The following is a 22,912-nucleotide window of genomic DNA, read 5'->3' as shown; positions in this document are numbered from 1 at the left end:
CACACACACACACACACACACAGAGGAATGAGATGTGGAGTGTTGCTATGAAGGAGGCGGATTTACATGAAGGACAGCGCATCAGAGACAACTGGGGTGGAAGAGGGGGAGTCACACACATTGGGACAAGGTGAGGAACCCCACACACACACACACACACACACACACACACACACACACACTAACCTGCAGATCGAGAGGCTGGTGTGAGTGCATGTGTACTTTTACTGCATTTGGTGTTAATTGTTTTGGATTTTTGTGTCCAGAAAATAACAGTTCTGTTTGAGACCTATATCTAAGTTGTTGTATCAGCAGATCAGCGGCTGTTGAGCTGTGGACAGTTGAGAACCACTGCGGGTGGTGCAGCACACACACACACACACACACACTCATACAAGTGGCATACATGTTCATTATGTGGCTAAAAAAAGCAAAAAGAGAGCAAGTAAAGTAAAAAAAAGAATCAACGAAAGAAAACACTGTTAGAGCAAGCGAGGCAGAGGAAAATGCAAATGCACAAAAAGAAACAGGATGGATTCTGTGGGTTGCTGCTCTGTCCTCTGCAGCTGGATATTTAGTGAGGATAAAAACAGTGTGTGTGTGTGTGTGTGTGTGTGTGTGTGTGTCCGCTTATTGTGTGTGTGTGCATTGGTGTTTATTACTCTGTCTGCTTGATAAAGGGTAAATCAAACAAGTTGTTTTTTTCCCCCTTTCACTCTAAATGATTATGGATCATGATGTAGCTTGCTGGTCTAGATTTGATTCCGAGACATTTGCACAGGAGTAGTAATGAAAAAGGGTGTTTAAATACTGGTGATAGATTTGATACTGATTTAAATCTCTGGCTGTATTTCTGAAGCTATCCTATCTCTTCTTTTAATTTAGTAAGTATGGTACAAGATCAGAGGACTGGTGAGTTGTAATTATCTGAACACAATGTGTTCGCACAAAGCATATTTTACCCCCAACTGCTCCTGCCTATTGTACACGGAGGGCAACCATGGCTTCTCTTTATGAAGCCTTTTTCAGAAAAGTGCCAACAGACGGGCAAATGCTTTTCCCTTAGCCAACCAATCCCAACCAAGGAGACAATCACATTTCTCCCAACAACAGGCTGAAAATGAGTCATTGTAATGAGTAGAACGCTGAGCAGAGGGCTCATGTACAATAGGGCCTCATGACGCTTATAGAAAACAAGGAGTGAAATTGCTTTTCTCACCTAAACCACTGTACTCTAATTAGTGTTGTGTGTTAAAGCCCCTTTGGAATTGTATTAGGAAAATCAATGATTTTAAATTACATTTCACATTTACGATTCGGTCTATGGTTGTGGTTTTAGATATTTTTGAACATTGTTTGTGGCTGACAGTTTTGCAATTTCTACACATTTTTCCCTTCACATTTTTTATTTTCCTGTAAAAATGTTTCATGTAAAAATGAATGTTTGGGCCTCGCTTTAGAAAGAGAGTTTGCTCTCAAAGAGATGATGAAAAGCATGAAAAAAAATAAAGTAATTGCCTGCGATGGACTTGAGAGCTCAGAGTGTGTCAAAATGAGTTTTGCGCTGCAGGTAAAAAGGACTTTGGGTCCAATTACGTTTGACAGTTTTGAAGTCTCTCTATTCCCGTAGCCAAATGTGACTGTTTGTTCCACATGGCTAGAAACTGTTGCAAAAATGGGAGAGTACATCTTTTATAAAAAAAAATAAAAAATTACATAATTTCCAAACCAATAGTCCACCGAGGAAATACAGTCCGTAAAGAAGAAAATCATCAGCTCATCATCACCATTATTGTCACCCATTTTTATGAAGAATAATCAACCTCCTACATCAGAGTCTACACAATGGTGGGATTAACTTTATGTAGCTTTCCACCTTATCCTATCAACACATACAGAATACAAACAGAGCCATGACAGAGTAACATGGCTAGTATGGAAGGCTGGACACATAGTGAAAAGGTTTGTTCGGCAGTGAACAAAGGCTATTGTTAAATGAATGTATGAATGATATTGGAATACTGAGAGCAGTATCATTTGCCCTGGAGCTTATTGGTGTTATTTGAACCACCATGGGACACACAGTAAGTCCTGAACAGTCCTGATGTGCCCTGACATCGATTGGGCACATGTGAATTACACATACAGGCGTTTATCCTTACCTGGAGCATATGATTTATAACATTGTCATTTCATACTGTACCTGTGTCATTCATTAAATCATCTGTGACAGGCTTAGATATACAACCTCACTGTCTCTTGAAGATAAAGGATGCCATATTTTCCAAAAAGCTCTTCAGCCATGAGGCAACTTGTTTTAAACAGACACTTTGCCTTTCATATGGAACAAATATGTTATATGACACAACCGGGATTGTTTGTGATTCCTCTTTTTAAGACAAGCTCTATATGACACCGACTAGTACAGATACTGAAAGTGGTTTCTTTAACTGTTTCACCACCGAAAGCTTTGAGTGTCTTTCTTTTAGCAATCAAGCATTAGTAGTTTTAATTAAGCAATTAATATATTCAGAGCATCATCAGACCAGCAATTGAAGACCTTTTACTAGCGGTCTATCAGTGAGCCTGCACGAGCCCCTGCAGAGCAGAAACTGGTTTGGTAACAAAACAACTTGGTGGTTTAACCAAAAACACTAAAGATAGTGGTTAAAATAAGAATATTTGTTACGTGAAACAAATATATTGGTTACGTAACTTATGTAAGTGGTGTTGGAAAAGTTACGTAACAAAAAGTCAACGCTGACTTGGTTTCACATGGGACACAAACAGAAGTCTGCTGGGTGAAAGTCCCGTGTTCGTTTGACCCATGCATCGACCATGACCCCCTCCCTTTGTGGACTTTGCAAGCCCACAATAAGAGCGCTATGCTTTGAAGCCATTTTTTCCCCATAGACTGACATTGGAAAAGAGACGTCTGCAAATCAGTAGATAATTTCTTTTCCAGCACAAACAGTTAAATAGCCCTTATTTAAATCATTAGGTCCTCATTAGGTTCACTAATAACCGAATCCAGAGTTATTTCCATCGGCATATTGATGACCGAGCCGTTGGGAGGCGGAATTAAAAGCCTGCAGGTGTGCTTGCTCTATGGGCCTATGGATGCGGAAGAGGTCATTTTTTCCCCATAGACTGACAGAAGAGGTCATTTTTTACCCAGCAGCCGAACCTTTTTGGCATAATGAGCAACTTTCATGAGAATGAACGTGACCTCGCCTCCAAAGCTGTATCCAGTTCTCTTCATACATCCATGGGACTTTGATACTCTTTATACTACGTCACCTGACAGAGAATGAACGCGGCCTGACAATAGTGTCGCAAGTAATGTGTCTGATTGAGTAAGTATCTGACCTGCCTTTTATTTACTGATGTCTTGCCACTGTGGAGTGCAGGCTGGTGTTTATGTGTGTGTTTGTGTGTGTGTTTGTGTGCGTGTGTTTTTGTGGGGTCATAAATCATGGCCAGCAGAATGCACAGCGTACAGCTAACAGCGTTAACAAGCATTAAAGCCCTCTGAGGCAAATTTGTGATTTTGGGCTATACAAAAATAAATTGAATTGAATTGAATTGAATTGAAATTATTATTTGTCCGATATTTGAATACAACATTATCCAAAAGGCACCGACACCACAAACATGGCGGAGAGGTTTAGGTTCAGTGACTCAAATTAGCTGAGGTGACACTTCACTGTGAAGGCACCCACCTGTCACTCAAAGCTGACACACCCTTAATTATGCATAACATTATTTTTCAGCTTCGGAGGTTGCCGCTTGGCTTTAGTACCAACATGCAGCGCGCCCAACTTAAGTTTTACACAAGCCTCACCTTCTAAAGAGCAGTACAGGAAATATAGGCTTGCCTGCTTAATCCTGCAGAGGTGACACACTCGCCTCTCGTATACCAGTGACCGCTCCTCCTCAGAAGAAGGTCTAGGTGGTTATTAGGTGGCATCATATGTCATCAGCCACCACCATGCTATCGTCTGACGTGCTTAGCGGGCAGCAACAGTCACTATTTTCCCTTGCCCCATGTGACAGCCAAGGAAAGTCATACTTAATCAAACCACATCCGACGTTTTGGCAAGGCTGCTAATATGTCTTAAGATAGAAATAACCAAAATATTGACCAATATACTGAAACTAGAATTTAAATGGTTAATCATTTGATGGTGCAATAAATTGTTTAAAGACACAGTGTAGATGTGTGAACTGCCAATTCAATAATTCATGTTTAATGTAATCATGTATGTATTCATTTGTTGTAGTTTGCTAAAGGAAACTGAGTCACCTGATGTGTAGACGACAGAGGGTATTTTTAGTGCGTAGAAAGAGAAGCAGACATGTGTTAGCTCGCGACATCAAACATCTTTGCTAGAAACGTTCAAGAAGTACTCAACAGTCTTGGTCCTGTCTTAGCAGGGTTGCTACAAGGCCCTGCTAACAATTGTGCCTTCTAAATATTTATTTGAAACACATCTGGATCTGCTCCCATCATATAATGGACACTTGGCCTGGCCGGTTGAGAGCTTTACCCCTGAATATGGCCGTAGCCCTCTCCCCAACCACCATGCAAATTCCCAGTTGTGCTCAGTAATGAATGGAATCGGTATTTGCTGTTGGAAAACTTGAACCTGGAAAGCAAAATGTCCCCCCCCCCGGGGAGGCAGCACGGCAACAGCATCAGCCCAGTTGAAGCGGTGACCTTTAGCTCACATAACAAGCTGAGCTGAGCAATGCCAAACCAATACATCCCCCCTCCTAGCTGGAGCCCAGAGGCTGGCTGACCTTCTCCACACAGTAACAACAAAAATACAAAAGAAATGCAGAAAAGTATTTTTTGATACTACAATTCAGTGGGCGATTGTGGGAAAATTGATTAATATGTATATGGCGTCCAGACTCAGACCTGACAATAATAACTTCTCCCTGGGGAAACCTAGAGCCTACTGATGCTGTGGGAGAGCGTTTGATATACTGCATGCTACAGTGACTAGCACTACACTGACGTTTTCTGCTTGAACTTGCTCTCAAGCTTTGCTCCGTTTATTTCCTAAAATAACCAGTCATCTGGTTCTTTTGTTTGTCTGCAGGAAACGCCATTTGAAGTTGATCCTTTGGGTCCCACCACCTGTTTGAAACCAACAATGTATCAAAGCTGCCATATGTCCTGCCTCACGCTGAAAAACTATTTGTGCTGCAGCCCACCACTGCTGCTACAGTCAGAGTCTAAATGCTGAGTAAATATTTGGCTGCTTTTGAATAGCCAAGCTACTGTCAATATCATTTTTTGTATTCACTCGACTTAGATTCTAAAAAATGGCACCCTGCAAACTACACTGTACAATACATCGACCTAGACTATGTTGAACAATTGACAAAAGTGAAAGTTATGCGTTGAAGATGATGACACGGCAGTTTCACATGGCAACATACAATGAGGGGGTACTATCAGCAGTGGAACGCAAAATAGACAAGGACCTGGAACAAAACACGATTTTAGTCGAGCCGAGCCATGCAGTAGAAAAGAGGCAATAGCTTTCTACTGTACTGGTTGTTTACTGGACAGATTCCAGTGGTAGAGAATGCAAGACTGTGGTGGCAATTCTAAGCTCTCAGGGGCCAACAGAAAAAAACACTGTGGTTGTATTGGTTGGCTCCCACTGGATAAAACTAAAAATATACTGTGCATCTCCCAGTGGCCAACAGGAGAATCCTGTGTGATTCTGTGCAGCTACACAATGTGAACATGTAAATCTTCCTGAGTGTGAAGCAGGTAGGCCAGGTATCTTCTCTTGGTTCAGTAAAGGTTAGAAATGATTACATTTCTTCTTCAAGCTACTGATGTACAGCAGTGAATGTCTCAATGTCAAGGAAGATCTGATTTGTCTCCTCTCACAAGACTCTGCTGTCATGCCCTTTTGTTTAAAAATCTCTGACCTTTGCTGAGAAGGGAAGCTCTTGTAGTGTGGGGCAGTCCACCGGTGTGAGGAGGTTGGCTTGCGATGGCAAAGGATAACTACAGTATGGGGTTGGTGTAACGACAGAAGTAAGATAAGTAAGCCTCGTTATCTGCTGGGTTTAAAAAGGTTCACAGCATAAGGGATGTAGCAGCATTTCTGCCAACAGCACATACATACACACAAATGCACCTCCCTTAGTAAAGAACTGTGAAAGCTTTCCTTCTTGGGTCTGTAACAAACATCTGCCAGTGTTACAGTCAATGTCACATTTAGTTCCGGTCATTAAGCCAGGAGGATCAGCAAATGCAAACTGCAAAACATACGTATGCTTGTGATTCAATCCCTGCACTCACATCGTGTTGGTGCTAGCTTATGTGAACGTTATAGCAACTCTCTTGTTGTTGCAGCCACACTGTCACTAACTACACTCCCTGCATAAATATAATTTGGAAAATGGAAAAGCAATTTCAGAGAGCAGCAGACATAGGCTGTACAACATGCATTTGAAGGATATTTTAAGGAGGAAAAACTGATTTAGCAGTGAAAAGAGGTTAAAAAAAGATAAAGATAGAAGCTAAAGCTACAGATCACAATGTAAAAGTGGACCACCACATCACCTGGAGATCAAGAAAGAATACAATGAAATTAAGGTACAACACTGTTCCTGTAAAGCCGAGTTGGTCTGTAGGTTCTAGATCTTACCATAGAAAATAAATATGACAGTTGAATGTATTCATCACGTGTCTTTGCAGGAGAATCATTCCAGCTAAAGTAGATCAAACTTCCAAATCCACTTTTGTCAACTTCTGGAACAAAACAAAACAAATCCCATTTTAGCTCACTAAGACAGAGAGGTTTCACTGGATTTTAAATTGTCAGAGCAATATGTTTTTAAGATTTCATCTCCGGTTTGGTTTATCAGGCCAATTATCTTTCATGTGAAACATTTGAAGTGGGGGTGTTATCTAAAAGGGCTTACGTGCAATCAAATATATATAAAAATCGGCGGTTCAAAAAAAGAATTGCAGTAAAAGGCCTAGACAGTACAGTTAGCTAAGAACTGTATTTTGAAATGTTTTGATTTAATGTTTGTCGTCTTTTTAATGAGAGAAGTTTACCAAAAGACTGTTCTGTGTTTACACCTATTTGTTGTGAACAAGGATGAAAGATCTGCCAACAGCAGCATGAACATAATCTTCTGGATCAATCGTATGATGGAGCGGAGCCTCACCAAGCACATATTCTGACAGCAAAGGTCAAAGCTATCATCAAAAATCCCCACTGAAAGGAGGAGGAGTAGAGAGGAGGAGGCAGGGGAGCAGAGAACATATGGGATGGGGAGGATATGTGTCCGATCTCCTATATACAGTGTAAACAAAGGTTTAACAAATTGCAAGCCACATAGACACACACACAAATGTGCAGCCAGCTAGGAGTTTAGAAATGGTGGGTGCATTAGGGGCTTCTTTGTGTGGTATGTGTTGTGGGATTCCTGCTGTAAGTCTGTGAAGCAAAATGCCGTCGGAGGTAGATCCTTAACTGCTTTGCTGTTAATCGCATGAAGACTTTAAAAGCTTTTCAAATGACAAGACTGTAAATCTAAACCCACTAAGCTACCAAGAAGTACTTGCAGGCTAAAAAGCTATTTTTCTTGTAGAAGAGAGCATAAATCTATTATGTCCCTCTTGTCATTTGCTATAAATGCAGTAAACAGAGTGTTCCATCGAATTCGTCTTGCCAAGATCCATGCGGATTATTGACTGATAATTCTGGCTGTGAAGGTGCAGATGCAACAGAGCGCCTGGAGCTCAATGTTGTGCTCGACTTCTGTGATAACCCAGCTCAGCCTTTGCTTTCATCATGGTGATCAAAGTCTTTGCCATTATGCAAGAACATTTGTTGATCAAAGCACTTTTTGCTTTTTACAAATATCGACTTGTCGTTGGTAGTGGTTTGTAGAATAAGTCAAGGTGATACTCATTGATCTCCCCGTGGTTAAATTCACCTCTGGTTCAGCCTCCTATGAGCGCTCAGGGTCAGCTACAAAACAGCTTTAACGGAGCTGGTAGGGATTCAAAGGTACATAACGTTCTAACCAACAAGTCCTCCAAATTGAATGGCACAATGCATTGTTTGTAATTATCCTTGAGAACAACACATTTTGTTATCTGATACCCGAATTGCCAGGAGAGCATGATTTGTCAGCGCCCATTGAAACAGTTACAAATCACTGTTGACAAAAATCAGTTTTACGATGTGACAAAGCTATGATTAAGGTTCAGGGAAAGATTGGGTTCGGGTAAAAATAAGCTCTTAGTCAATGTAAGGGAGATATGGTGGTTTGGGGCAAAATGAGTGCCTTTGTTGTCCACATTGGTAAGGTTAGGCAACGCGGTTACCATAAAACAGTTGGAAATGGAAAACAGACAGTGGTCTCCTATGTTAAAGCGTGGTGCTTTGTTGACCCATCCAGCCAACCTGACCTACTCTCTACACTGACTTTTGTGCTCTATAAAAACATTTGCTCTCATCATTATCAATATGACCGCTGGAGGGCTTTGTTGCTTGATCTAAACCTTTGTCGTTTTGGGCCACTTGCTGAAGCGACTGATGCTGTCGTTCTTCTTGGAATGCACGTCTCGTTCTTACTACATGTGTGTAATTAGTATTTGATTTAATGTGGAAACAAACAATTATGCACTGGTACCAGCACTGGTACCAGTGTTTTCCAGAGAGCAATGAAAGAACCCATATGTGTGCCAAAGTAAGATGTAATGGGATATATAATTACTCCGGAGAACAGGAACACAATTTCATCTATTTATGCTTCAGTCCACCTCCTCCCCTGTTATTCCTTCTCCTGTCCATAGTGGAGCTACATAACCCGTTTTCAAATCAATGTTTCACCTTTCAAATGAAACGTATTTACCGTGGAGACCAACTAATCAGTCAGTCAATCTGTCAATAAGTCAGTCAACCAAACAGTTAACCGATCAGTCAGTCAGAACCCGACAAGACTAGGAAGCTGCTGTCCAATCTTTCTTCACTCTCAATGTGGAGTTTATAACACCGCTGTGACTAGTAGACAAAGAGTGGTTGATTTGTTAATTAACCAAACACAACTATCACTCCATTGGTTGTCAGCTGCAGTTCCCTAATTGGCAGCGAGCAGAAATCCCAAATTCAAGCCTCAAAGTTCCCTTCAGAGAACTATGAGCAATCTCAAAGATGCAATGTGTGTGTTTTGCCTCAGTCTGTTTCCTACAGGCTACACTGCAATTTCAAGGTTGAGAAATGGAGGATCTGGCAGCATAAAAAGAATGGAAAACCACAGCAGTCTTTTAAACGGGAGCAGCCCAGTGGAAACGTGTATTGAACCTCGAAATGGCATACTCGGCAATGTCAAAACGCAATGAACCAATAAAAGAGCACAAAAAGAAGAAAATAAGATGATGCAATCAATATTGTTGATGTTTGAAAACGTTTTATGAGATAAGAAAGACATTGCTAGTGTTTAAGAACAGACACAATTATGTCTGGTTAAAGAGTTAACTCCACAAAATAGCTTTTCAAACGATTTTAACCTTTATGTTTAAATTCATTTTGCATGACAAGGAGCTGGATTTCCTCTGGCATGATCCCGGTGCAGTGTGATTACTGCATTTATCTGTCTTGGAGGTCTCGGGAAAACTAGGAAAGAATCTGCTCCTGGGATTGATGCAGCTGGTTCTTTCTGACATGTTTCAGAAGGCTTCTTAACGCAACAGACTGCTGGCTGAAATATTCAACAGTCAGCAAGTCACAGAGAGGCCTGCTGGGCAACTCCAAAGGCAACATCCACCGATTCAATCGATATTTCATGGTCATGAATGAATGATTGGCTGACTTTTCTTTATATAGCATATTTCCTGACAGGGGGAGGGGGGGACTTTCTAATGACGAGGTGAAGTGAGTAAAGTAAGATGTAACAAGAATGAGGTAACTGCAGCTGTAGCTCACGGAAGCACTCTCGTTTGTTTTTTGTTTTTACTAAACTTACCTTACCTTTGCTGAATCATCAATAATTTTGAGAAAAAAAACAAACCTGTATCTGGACAAAGACTGGAAAGCCAGTTTCAGCCTCTGCTGCGCCCCTGTCCTTGCTGATTGTCACGTCTGGGGGATAGGCGACAGCATGCACATGTCGTTCACCATCTTAGCAGACATTAAACATAAGAGGAACGCTGATTCTACTCATGGGCAGCTTCAGCGACATAATGTCACGGGGAGAGAGATCTGGGACACTTCCTGGTACGTCTGTTGACTCAGCCGCAGACACAGCACCTGCCCATTAAAGTCTTTCCTGTAAATTGCTCCTTGCACAATTGATAGTGAAACCCACCAACACATTGTGGTGGCAGTGTTGCAGGGCACAAGTACATGTACACACACACACACACACACACACAGTCACACACACACACACACACACACACACACACACACAATGGGCATACTGACATAACGAGAAAATGAGTGGGTTAAAAAAATAAACTACTGTATGTGTCTACCTGTATTAAATCGAGATTCATAATTCAGCTTTTGCTGCAGGCTATTTCAAGAGCAGAGAGCATTCAAATATATTCAGTTCATTATAAAGATTCATACCTCATTCAGTTTGAATAGATCTACGTATAAACCACAAAGCATACAACTATACGATGTATAGCAAGGTTTACATAAGATTGTATAAGATTGTTCTGATATTTAAAAAAAGTAATTTTGTAACTTACTTAATGCGATGATTGATATAGTTTTTTTAAATATTAAATACAGTGTGTAGCACATTGCATTGCGGATTTATGTCCCTTGCTGGAGCGGAGAGCGTCTCTCATTCAGTCTCCTGATTCATATTTTCCAAGTTGACCTGGGGATATGTAGTGTTGATTTGAAGACTGCAGATCTGCTGCGTAAGCATTCCGTCCCTTATGTGTGATCTCACCTATTTTCACAGCCCTCAGGGACATTATAGGAAATCCACGGCATGGCTTCACTACATATAGTTTTTGATTGGTCATTGGTTTGTGTTGTGTCTTGTCATTCTCAAATATTTTCTAATTTCATTCTTATTCATGCTAGGTGTCGATGGATTCATGCTTGCAGCTATTTGACCTTATTAGTGATGACTGAAAGTTTCTTGCCATTTCTCCATGAAGGAAACTGATCATTGGAGTTGTCTCGTGTCAGCCCTAATCTTATTTTTGGTGGTGATATCTGTAATATCTGCTCAATAACAATGCCTCTATTATTCCACTATATGTTTTTTTTACTTTGTAAACATTCTCTAATCTAATTTCCTCAGTGAAGACTCTTCAAGTATTTCCAAATATCTACACAAATGCATCAAATCGGTTGGTGTTGGCTGAGTCCTCTTCGGAAAATTATGTTTTTTAAGTTGCATTTTCTTTCACTTAACAATTGCCACCCATCATCTGTAGGTTTTTTAACAATAATTTTTCAATTCAACAGGCATGGATTAATGCTAACTAAAGCACTCATTGGTCAGTTTTAACAAAAGAGGAGCGATTGGCTTTTAATAAAGAAATGTCATTGCTCTTAAGTTGCGTATCCTAACAGATCAAACAGAAACCTAAAAAGGGCTTTTTATCATCCAAGGGACAACAATCCAAAAGCTTTGATTCAGGGGCTGGTCATTGTCATAAATATCTGCAAGAACATTGCATTCTACACAAAATGACTGAGCCAACAGGAAATGTTGAAGGAGCAGCTATCCCTCCCAGCTCTCCCCAAAAATGAATAGCATTCCTGGCTATTGCTATGTCACAAAGGGCTCTGGGTTCACACCCTGATCCAACTCCCAAAACATAAATCATTCATCACCAGCACATACAGAGAAAAAGGCAGACCCTGACCTTTCCCTGTAGAGGTACAGCAGATCACAGTAGCTAGAAACAACTTGTTCCAATGCAATTTCCATCCTACTTAAAGTTACATGTAACACTGGACTATATACCATTTTTACTTCTCACTCACTTTTTCTCAATGTGTCTCTGCCTCTATATTTCTCTCGCCTTCCCCAGAACATGACTTGAAGATGAGCGGTGCTCTGGCTGAGTTAGAAGAGAAGGACTGTCCTCCACCAGAGGACCTAGAGTGTAAAATCTGTTACCAACGCTACAATGCCCACAACCGCAAGCCTAAGATCCTGGACTGCCTGCACCGGGTCTGCGTCCGCTGCCTCATTAAGATTTTGGACATCGATGACGGGACGGGCTTCGTCTCCTGCCCCTTTTGCAGACACCAGACTGAGGTCACAGAGTACGACGTGTCAGCCCTCCCTGACGATGCTATCATCATGTCCCACTTGGCAATGCGGGACAAATCCTGGAGCTCCGACCACAACAGGGAGGTGGTCCTGACTCCAACGAGTTTCTCCTCCTCCAGCCCCTCTCACGACTCCTCCAACTGCCTGGTTATCACTATAATGGAAGTGCAGGGGGACTTACAGCACTCCCCGAGCCGAAATGGCAGCTCTGACGTCTACGCCGAGCAGAGCCTGGACTCGGTATCGATAGGCTCCAATGGGCCGGTTGATCAGGACGCCCTGTCCAAGTTCTGTAATCACGTCCCGCGCATCCTGGTCTGGCTGCTGGGTTTCTTATACTTTGGCTCACTGCCTCTAGGAATCTACTTGTTGGTGATCCAGAGAGTGACACTGGGCATTGTATGTGTTAGCTTGGTGCCATCGAGCCTGACAGTTTGCCTGGTCTACGGGTTCTGCCAATGTCTGTGCCAGGGCATGTGTGACTGTTCCTCCAGGGGCTGATGGGATGGGACGGGTCAGCTGCAGTGAACAGGTATTTGATGCGTTTTTACCCTAAAGGTAAAGATGATGCTAACACAGTCTCCAATACAGACTTAACAAATAATGGGCGAGTACAGAGACCTAAGACCGCCTTCAGTACTGGTCCAGTGCAACTCAGAAACCAACAGGAACAGAGCTCCTGACAAGATGTGTTGGTTGGAGTGGTGCCTATACCTTTCTGTAATGTATTTCTGTAACCCATATTCATTCTGTGCTGTGTGTATGACCTAGTTTGACATTATATTTGAGAGCAAACCTTTCATTTTTGACTGAAATAATGACAGCACTGATGGAGTCCTCGGCCCTCATTTATCAACACTGTGTCACCAAAATATAATTGTGAGTTCCCAAAGACAAAAACGGAGGAAAATCAAAGTTGTATGCGAATCAAAAGCACCTCTTAATTACTTATATTTTTATCGAGTGTTCTTCAGGTCCATAAGCCAGCATTCATGGCACTACATGTTACCAAATATTCCCCCTGTGTGCAAGTTGAATATATGTCAATTCAATTGTGATACTGGTCTTGCCATGAGCTCCTAAAAAATGCATGGCGAAAAACCATTGGTGCGCTGACATCTGTGGGTTAAAGTTGTTGAATTTCAGTGTATTGCTAAACAATGCAAGGAATATTACAGGAAAAGGCTGTATGCAATGCACATGTCAGCGAGGACTAAATACAAATGACCTAATCAACTGTGAATTGGCAATAATATTTAATTTTTTACCTCTTTAATAACTGTCACAGCATTGGCTTTGGTCTTACATGTGATGAGGTTGTGAGCATTGCTTTTTGAATGTGCCCTGCTCCTCTTTCTCTCTCTCTCTATCATTGCGTTAAATGGATTTAGCACGTGTGAGGCATAAACCAAGACTCATATCTCAGGTTTTTTGATGGTCTTTTGATGTTAAGCAACAACCGTTACCATTCAGTTCCTTGTCGGTTTGAAAATGGCACAGGCTGCTCTGTCGTGTTTTGTGGTACCGGTTGTAAAAAGCTACTAAAGGTTCAGTTTATGGCTCTGGGAATCCTGTTACCTTCATGCTGTAAGTCACATGCACATACTGCCATGTTGAAGCCATGTGGATTTGTTGTTGTGTGGCGCCTCAAGGTTGTGTGCATTATTGGTTTTCTTTTGCATGTAAGGCAAACACTCCCCTACATGTCATCATCCTGGCATGTGGATTTCAGGAAGGTAACAATAAACTACGATGTTATTTTAACAATTATTATCATTTATAGTTATTATAGTCTTAAATATAATTTCACATGTATGTAGAGAGAACATTTATCATATTTGATTAGGTCTGCTGAAGCTTAAAGCTTCTTCTGTGGGTACTAAACAGTAGTTTTCATTATAGCTATGTGACCAAAACAAACATTTCAGTGTGCTAGAATCTTCTGAGACATCTTCAGCTGCTGCAGTTGTACCCAGCAAAGGGTGACATTTCCGGCACCACTTCAAAAAATAAAAGGTTTAGACGATAGATCGAGTGTTTTTATTATGTAAGTGGAACTTTCTGTTCCTGAGCATGGTGGTTTAGAATTTGATGGTTTTATCAATTCTCACTACTTTTGAGGGGTGCTCGGAGCAGTTCCTGAAATTTACCAACTGTCTTGTACTCATTCCACATTTTACTCGTAGGAGTCAACCTTTTCTGTGCAATGTTGACAACTGAGGGACCTGGGCTGATCAAATGTAGATAGAAATAACAAACTTCAGGTAATTGTATTTCTCATCAAAATGGAGTATAATGTCCAGTTAGTCCTGTTCATTCTCTGATGTGGGGTACACATTTCCCTATCTTAACTTTCCTTTGTCAACCTTCTATCGCTGTTTCTCTAGCCGTCTCTGTACCCACTCCCTCTATGTTTTCCTGTTTTGATCTACAGACTGCAGCTCTCAGCTTAGTGCCACACTTCTGATTACAGACGCTACTAGACAATGAAATAAATGGAGAATTATTTTCTATATTTTGCTTGTGTACTTATTTCTAAGTCTGCTGTCTGCTGATTCCGTCCATAACAGTCAACATCGCTGTCCTCGCAGGTTAATCTTGCAAAGTGTGTCTCATCAACCTCAACGAGGTTGTTGTACTTCAAACCAACCAAATCACAAAAGGTAGGGGCTTATTTGTAACTTTACAGAAAAAAACATATTAATCTCCAATCCACTGGATTTGTAAAGTCTCTTAATCCATTTTTTTTAACAAGATTCTTCAAACCGTCACAAGATTGATGAGATGGAGGTCTGGCTGCACAAGATTACTTTCAAGTGTCACTAAAATAGCGATAGCTCCAAAGCGAGAGACAACAAAAGAACAATTTCTCTCACATGTAATGATGGAAGCTCAGCACGATAGTATTTCTAACTCGAACAAGATCAATCAGCCTCTCGTTTTTTATTTTTTTTAAGTACAATAGGAGTCAAAGATAATAAAGCAATAAAGTGCTGAGGCTGGTTTATACAGTACACCCAGCTGGAGACAGACGCGATAAGAAGTAATAAATTAGAGATGAGAGACAACGCCGGCAGGTCAGACAGTAGAAAGAGATTTTATTTTCTGCCTGAGTTGGCGGAGCAGCAGGACAGAGTGCTTGTCAGTGGAGCGTTTGCCCTGCTGGTTGTACCGTCTGACATCTCCAGGATTCTGCTTTCATCTTTCTGAGCTGAGTGGCAGGTTACATTTAAAAACACATAAGAGGACCCTGAATATCAGGATATCCCACAGACCTCACCTAACTGTCATCAGTTTGCATATGGACTGTTTCTCTCCTTAAAAATGGTCTAAATTACACAATGTGTGCAGTATAAGTGTAGTTTGTCAAGGAAAGGTTGTGAAAATAAAGAATCCTTGAGAATTGAACTCAAAGGAGTGAAGTGGTAGAATTTCTTCAATTAACAACAAACACAAAAAAATGAGGAGCTCAAGGGTCTCAGAGGGAGCAAATATCTATGCGATCCTATGATTATGTGCGATCAATGTTATGTGAAGGGTCCCTGGGAAGGAAATGCTAACTAAGAGCGGAGGAGGATTTTGATTGGGAAGAGAAGTTCCCCGCTAGCATCAAGCAGCACGGGTCACGCAAACCTGTGACTTGGCTATATTTATACACGCTTTCACTAAAAATATTCAACAATTTCAGGTGTTTCAAGGAGATGGAGGAGCATGCATTTTAATTACACATGAATTATGTATAGTCGCAATCTGCTTTTTCTCTTTATATCACACAATCTTTTCAATTCATAAGGTGGCCACATGCACTGCAATCACCATAGGTTGAGAACAATCAAATGAGAGCTGGAGTTGGTTGTGAAGGTTTTAGCTGGTCACTTAAAAGATTTGGTAGCAGTTCAGCTTGGTATGACGTGTGAGAGACAGAACTTTTGAAATGAACATTCTCATCTGCTGCTGGGAGAAAGAGATCAGGCGCCCCTATGAGCTGCAGTGGACTACAACAGGGACCGTACTGTGGAAAATCTGACTGAAGCAGGTAAACAGGTCAGGAATATAATCATGGAGCTCTAAAATGGAACACTTGTGGAAATGTGCAGCCATCATGTTGTAGACTTTTATTGTCATTTAAACGGGGTGGCCTCCATCAACCCATCAAAGTTATGTTTACTTTATCAAATCCGATGGGAAGATGCTGCATCTGGCGCTTCAAACCAAACCAAAACCGTTTGGTTTAAATGACATACATGAGATTGGCAGGTGCACTGCTAGCCCTGGGATACATTTGATTTATTTTCTCGAACAATGTCTTATTTACCTTCATCACTGACATAAATGTATTTTTTTTGGTATGTTTTTGCACAGCAGCACATACATGGATGTTTTCCATGTTAATGGTTCTAAACTCCACTACCATATGAGGCAGATGTATGAATGACTAGTTTTGACTTAGCTAGTAATTTTAACAAAATGTGGATCTTCACAAAGAAAAAAAAGACATTCATGTCCTGTGGAATTAATAGATAATCACACAAATGTGCTTGTTTTAGTGTGTTCCTCTGATGAGTGAAGGGCCAGATCCCATTTTAAACGGGACAATATAGTATACAATTAAGATATCAGTTAAATCACAATTTCCTCCTCGCCATGTCTGTCAATGATTACCCTAAAAAGAACACATTAATCAATAATGACAATAATCTTCAGGTCCTGACGATGCATGGCTTGTTTATTGTGTTGTAGCAGATCTATGACAGTGAATCTAACTAAAGTGGATGGAGTCTCTGTCTGTCTGTCCTTCAATTTTCTCGTCAACTGTTTATCGGATTGACTTCACACATGGTGGGTGATTAGATGAGGACTCAAGGAAGTGCAGTGTTGAGTGTGAAGTATTTTGGCTAATGGTTCTCAAAAAAGCTGCAAGCAGGAAGAGCAGAGGCCATGCAATCGGCAAGTTTCGAAAAGGAACATTTTGAACGGGCACTGCAATAGTGGTTTACAACTTGTGTTAAAAACAATTCCAGTATAACCACTACAGCACCTTGAAGAAGAAGTATCGTTTTACCTTTAAGTGTTCTTCTTTGTTAATATCTTGATCGGCTGGCAGGGAATAAGGGAGCAGTCTCAGGAAATAGTGCCTGTAAACACTTTTTTTAACAAGCTCTAGCCGACACAATTAGGTAAATCGATCAAAGGAGGGAAGTGGAAGAATTGTTAATTTCTTCAATCAATCACAAACACGAAAGATGAGGACGTTTACTCAAGCACAGGGGTGGAAAGAGTATTCAGGGGAAAATGCTTTGTTAGACCTCCCAGTAGACTAAAAGTTCTGCATTCAAAATCTTAGTACAGTCCTTGAGCCTAAATGTACTGAGCTTCGTTCCATCACTGCGAGGGCACAACATTGTTTCCAAGAACACAAAGTTCTTCATAGATCCTCTTTACTTTTTTCTTGAATTTTCAGGGGAGCATGTACCAGGACCCCCAAAATCCTGCAGGAAACACTGAATGAAATATAAAATGTAACATTTATAGCTCTTCTCTTTCAATGGTCTAATTACCGCCAATAGAAATCTCATCCACACACAGAAACACACATCTCTTTCTCTCTGGGCTGTTGCTATAGAGACACAAATAAAACTGTCAGACCCACTGAGATGTGTTTCCCTGATGTGGCTCGAATGACAAGAGCTGCTGATAGCTGGAACACAGAGCACCGGCCCTCGAGCAAGGCACTAACTCTGCCGGACCAATGCCATGTTCACGCCTGGCATGACAAACAAACCAATAATGACAGGATGCACCAATTGGCACTGCAGCACAACTGTCACAGCGCTAAGATTCAAACTGGCATTTAGGCAGATGTAGAAAAGGTTGCCATGGGGATTTGCTGGAATAGTCTGGAAAGAGCTGGAATGCAGTTTTTGTCACAGAATGGAAAGAAAAAAGACTATTGCAGCCTCCTATACCTAAAAAACATCCCAGTTCATTAGCACAGATCAGAAATTAATCATTTTTGAATTAATAAATTGTAAGGCGATATTAAACAGACAAGTGTTGTAACAAATCTTGAAATTATTTTCTTATTTATGTTATAGCTACGGCAGGTCTGAACAAAGTGGCGACAGCCAAAAAGTAGACAATTCAAATTAGAAATCAATGAAGTTATTGGTTGCATTTGAAGCAGGAAGTTTTACATCCAATCACAGTAATAATCAGACAATACACACGCAACTTAATGATATCCTCACAGTTGTGGTTTCGACTGATTTTGACGTAAAATCCAGAGTCTCTCTGTCTGAGACCGAGACGAGAGAAAGTAAAAGCACGGCCGAGACGAGACGAGAGTGGGACCTTGAGAAAGGGGTCTTGAGACTGGTCTCGAGTACTACGACACTGGTATCAGCAGCAGACATCAGAAAGTAATGAGCAGCAGGAATAACATCAGTGCTACGGATATAAGCAAGTAAGCACCATAGCTACTAGCGGGAGCAATGTCACAGAGATACTCAACAGATCAATGGGCCAAAGTCAGAGAGACCGGCACACACAGCAACACTGCTATCATTGCTGGTGTTCGCTTTACATTTCACATGCTGACTGTGCGCTGTTGATTCGACACTTTATTAAAGATAGGAAAACGAAGAGCTAGGAAGTCAATGAATTCAGCTTGAGCAAGTGTTTGTCAATTTATGCATTCTGAGTAGTGGAGACTGATAGTAGATGGACTATCAAGTGCAGTGGAGTGGGCTGATCAATAGAAAATGAATTGGAGTGTTAATCTTGGACAAAATTGACTTCAGATAAAATGCTACGTTTAAGTGTGGACTGTTGAGGCACCAGCTGAGCCAAAGTTGTAGCCTCACATGCTACTCCGGCATCAGGGGTTAAAATGAGATTAACCTCCCGCCATGCAGCAGGGTAGTTCCGGGGCTTAGGTCAGGGACAACGGTTGTAGTGTGAAAGTGACGTTTTGAATGAACCTACTTTGACTTCTTCCTGTAGTTTTCCAAATCGTAATGTACCATTCAGGATCCTGCTGACGAATCCCTGCTTTTCCTGCTGAAGAACCGAAGCCTGGGGAGGTAGAGAAGGAAGACAGGGGGTTACTTATCGAAGAGGAACACAGAGGGGGGGGGGGGGGGAGGTGTAACACACAGCTGGATGAAGGAAGTAAGGGATTATGGGAGAGACGATAAAGGAAAAGAAGGAAAGACTCTGTTGCCAATTAACAGTAGTCTCATGTGAGGTAAAAACACTGACACAAAATATCTGTTTCCAGTTCAACATCACCAATCAAAGGTTTTAGGTGTGCAGAAAAATAAGAAGGAAAAGGATACAAATAAAAACAGCATTAAAACAATGGTGAAATGTCTGTTAGCCTACAAAACACAGCTAGCGCTGCGCTAATGCAGCATAAAATCAATTTAACTCCAGCTTGTGCTGTAAAATGAAAGTCATTTACAGCAAATTGATTGCACATCGCAATTGCAGCCAAAAAGTCCCAAATTCGCCCCATTGAGGATGACGTGAGCTTCTGTTTTAAAGTTGTAATTAAGAAGGAAAAAAAGCTGCTCCCAAAGTACATTTTCTTGGAGTGTAATTTGAACAAGAACCAATTAGTCTGGAAGAGAACAAGATGTGTGTGTCTGTGCATGCACACAGTAAAAATATGATTTGTTATTTGCTGTGTTGTGGCTGGACCACATAGGAGCTGTTCTATAGGAGCAGATTTAAAGAAGACTGGCTCTTCCATTGAAGTACAACTGTAGTTGCCTTCAATGTCTGTCTGTGACCTTCAGGATTACTGCGTGTACGTTAATATCCGAGACACTATCTGATGTTCTAGGCACGATACAAAACATCTTTCATTTTCGATGAAGGAACTGTTTCAAAAAGACTTACTATTTATTGTTATTTTGGATGAATTTATCCAAGCTGAGAAACATAAATAAAGGGGTAGAAATGCAGAAAATAAAGATGCTCTCTTGTTAGCTTTAGACCCGCTATCTCAAATACGGTCTCAGTGTGACCTTCCACACATGATGGGCTCTGGCTTTTCCTCTAAAAAGAGTCCCTGAATCTATTAACATTTAACAGAAACACTTTCTCGGTTCCTCTGCCACACACTCAGCCAACTGAGCCAAGTTCTATTTGTTTCAGATTAGCTTAATATTTTGGGTTTGACATGGCTCTGATCATATTATTCTATTCTACCAAAATTGCAGAGCAACTCCTCTACCATGTTAGAATTATCACCAAAAAAAAGACTACTTCAGTCAAGTATGAAGGCTCTGAAAGAACAAAAAGTCATATTAATAGCATAAGAGTCTTTTGTTAATCAATACAATGCTCCACAGCGAGTAAATTACATGTTCTTCGAAATTAAATATTTTATGATTTAATGGCTGATTATTTCTTGCTGAAAAATCGAAATCACTAACTAGAAAAGTGCACACAGTAGAGATGAGATGTCAGCCAAAACAAAGGCCGTGTGATCCTTGTGAATTGTCCTTCACATCTGTTCTTGACATTCTGACGTGTTCTCATCGAGGTCAAGGAAAAGACACAGGACGTCATTTTTAGCTCACCTATCAATTACACTGGTGCCAAGGTGTCTGCTGCGAAAGGGTCTATTTCAAGCACCTTACGTACATTCTGTGGAATGTTTAATCACTCACACTTATCATATCCCCCCCCCCCCCCCCCCTTTTCTGCATCTCACAGCTGTGCTGACATGGAGACTGCTGGAAACTGCTGTGTTTGATAAATGACTTCTGGCACCAACAACAAGCGGTTCCTCTGACTTTTCTGCCTCTGCTGACCAACTGCCATCAGCAACACGCTGCAAGGCTGCTCCGTATTACTCAATAGCCTACATGGAGTAACACAGCATGAGTTGCTATTTTACGATTTGTGAATATGGACTACTGCAACACATAAAGGTATTATATTCATATATTAACATAATATAGTATAAAATAGTACAGTAGAATATAGAATGGGACATAATGTACAAAGTGAAATCACTACACTTAACGTTATGTTGAATATCCCATACTACATTATGTCACAATGTTTTCATTACATTATGTACGTTATTATATTCATATATTGATACAGACAAACACTAAGTATCATTACTTAATCATATTATGTATATTCTGGTGTACACTGTCATAGTAGATCATACCACTCTTGTATATACTATGTTTTAATGACTTTGTGTCTACTAATCACACCACTATGTGACTTACCTTTAGACAGTACTGCACTAGTAGTTGAAGTACAACACTGGGTACTGTATATGTACTACTTGCCTTGCAATGTTGAGTTTAACTGCTTTTGATTAAGGTCGTTTATTTTTTTAATCTATATTCTTATTTTTACTTTAGTTTTTTTTATCTGTGCTGAATTCCCCCCCTGGGGATCAATACAGTCTTGTATTAAATTGGTGCAAAAACAAATAAAAACATTTTAGATTTTTTTTAAATTGTTTTTAAAGCTAGAATAGGGAAGCTATAATAATTGTACTAATTACCGTAGTCCGTTTTTGTACAGAAGAAATTATCTGTGTGTTGGGTGTGTCTAGGTCCTGCTGACAACAATTTAGCCTTTGGGGGCAAATACATTTCTACTGTTCAGGTTTTTTTGAAATGCTAACGAAGCAGAAATCCTGATGATGATGTCGGATGGGTTATTATTGATAGTTTCCCTGCTTGCAGCCAAAACTCTCTCAAACATGATTGTAGTCCGAGTAGCATTGACCAAGCGGAAACCAGAACGCTTCTGACACCAAAATCTTGTTCCATTGCATTCATATGCAGCTATCTGCTCACAGAGATTATGAGTGTCTGAACTATCACGTGTAATACCCAGACCTTCTGCAGTGCCAAGAGTTCAATGTGTACTCCCTTGTTTTACTGCAGTCATAGAGGTGTCAGGGATATCACCAGCACCTGTATGTACATACATTGTCTCACTAGGGTGTCATTAGTGCTGCAACTCCACGTGAATCATGTGTACCACGTGATGTACTAATTCTTTCAACACTATCAGTAGCATTGGTAGTACCATTTGTAATAGTTGGTCTCTCTCCAGGGAAATGTGCTCAGCCACAGAAATGACAGCTCCCATGTAATGCCGAGTGTTTTCCTCTTTCAACACGCGCTCTTCCTTCTGTCTCTTCAATACACTCATCCTCCTCTCAGCTTTCCTGGAGGATGGAGAGACGGGGAGAGAAGAAGATAAAAAAAACAGAATAGAAGAAAATAGATGCCTGGGGGAGAAAAACAATGAGACAGAAAGGAAAAGGAGGATGGCAAAAAATAGGAGGACGAATAAAGCAGAGAAGGGGAAGAGATGTCTCAGGGGTTAAGGGAAAGTAACAGGGCAGATGGAATGGTTGAAAACAGGGAATACAAACTGGATGATATCTTGAGACCCTGCCTTTATGATGGGAGCAGGGTGAACACATCAAATCAAACACCTTCTGACAATCTTCACACTTCGGAATGAGAAAGTCCACTTTAATCTCAGCTCAGGTCTGCAGGGAGCCGAGGGAAGTGGCAGAGGACAGATCACATTTTAAAACAGCTGGAATCCCTGACCA

General features: G+C 40.9%; 2 protein-coding genes across 2 annotated transcripts in view; one reads left to right on the top strand and one right to left on the bottom strand.

The window, feature by feature from the left end:
• The window catches only part of cep89 (centrosomal protein 89), a 44,560-nt gene that overhangs the window by 9,061 nt on the left and 12,587 nt on the right, over positions 1 to 22,912 (bottom strand). Inside the window, exons 15-16 of the mRNA XM_079293990.1 lie at positions 22,375 to 22,516; positions 19,288 to 19,377 (exon numbers count right to left, since the gene is read on the bottom strand). Coding sequence (XP_079150116.1) covers positions 19,288 to 19,377; positions 22,375 to 22,516 — 232 coding nt within the window. The remainder of the gene's footprint in view (positions 1 to 19,287; positions 19,378 to 22,374; positions 22,517 to 22,912) is intronic.
• LOC306795459 (E3 ubiquitin-protein ligase RNF182) lies at positions 67 to 12,804 on the top strand (the record flags this gene model as incomplete). Its single annotated transcript, XM_079293978.1, has 2 exons — positions 67 to 130; positions 12,059 to 12,804. The coding sequence occupies 2 exons, from the start codon at positions 67 to 69 to the stop codon at positions 12,802 to 12,804; spliced, it is 810 nt and encodes a 269-aa protein (XP_079150104.1).

This window comes from Melanostigma gelatinosum (genome assembly GCF_949748355.1).
Source record: "Melanostigma gelatinosum genome assembly, chromosome: 2".
NCBI lineage: Eukaryota > Metazoa > Chordata > Actinopteri > Perciformes > Zoarcidae > Melanostigma > Melanostigma gelatinosum.
The sequence above is the reverse complement of the archived record's forward strand: the minus strand, read 5'-3'. Positions and strand labels throughout refer to the sequence as shown.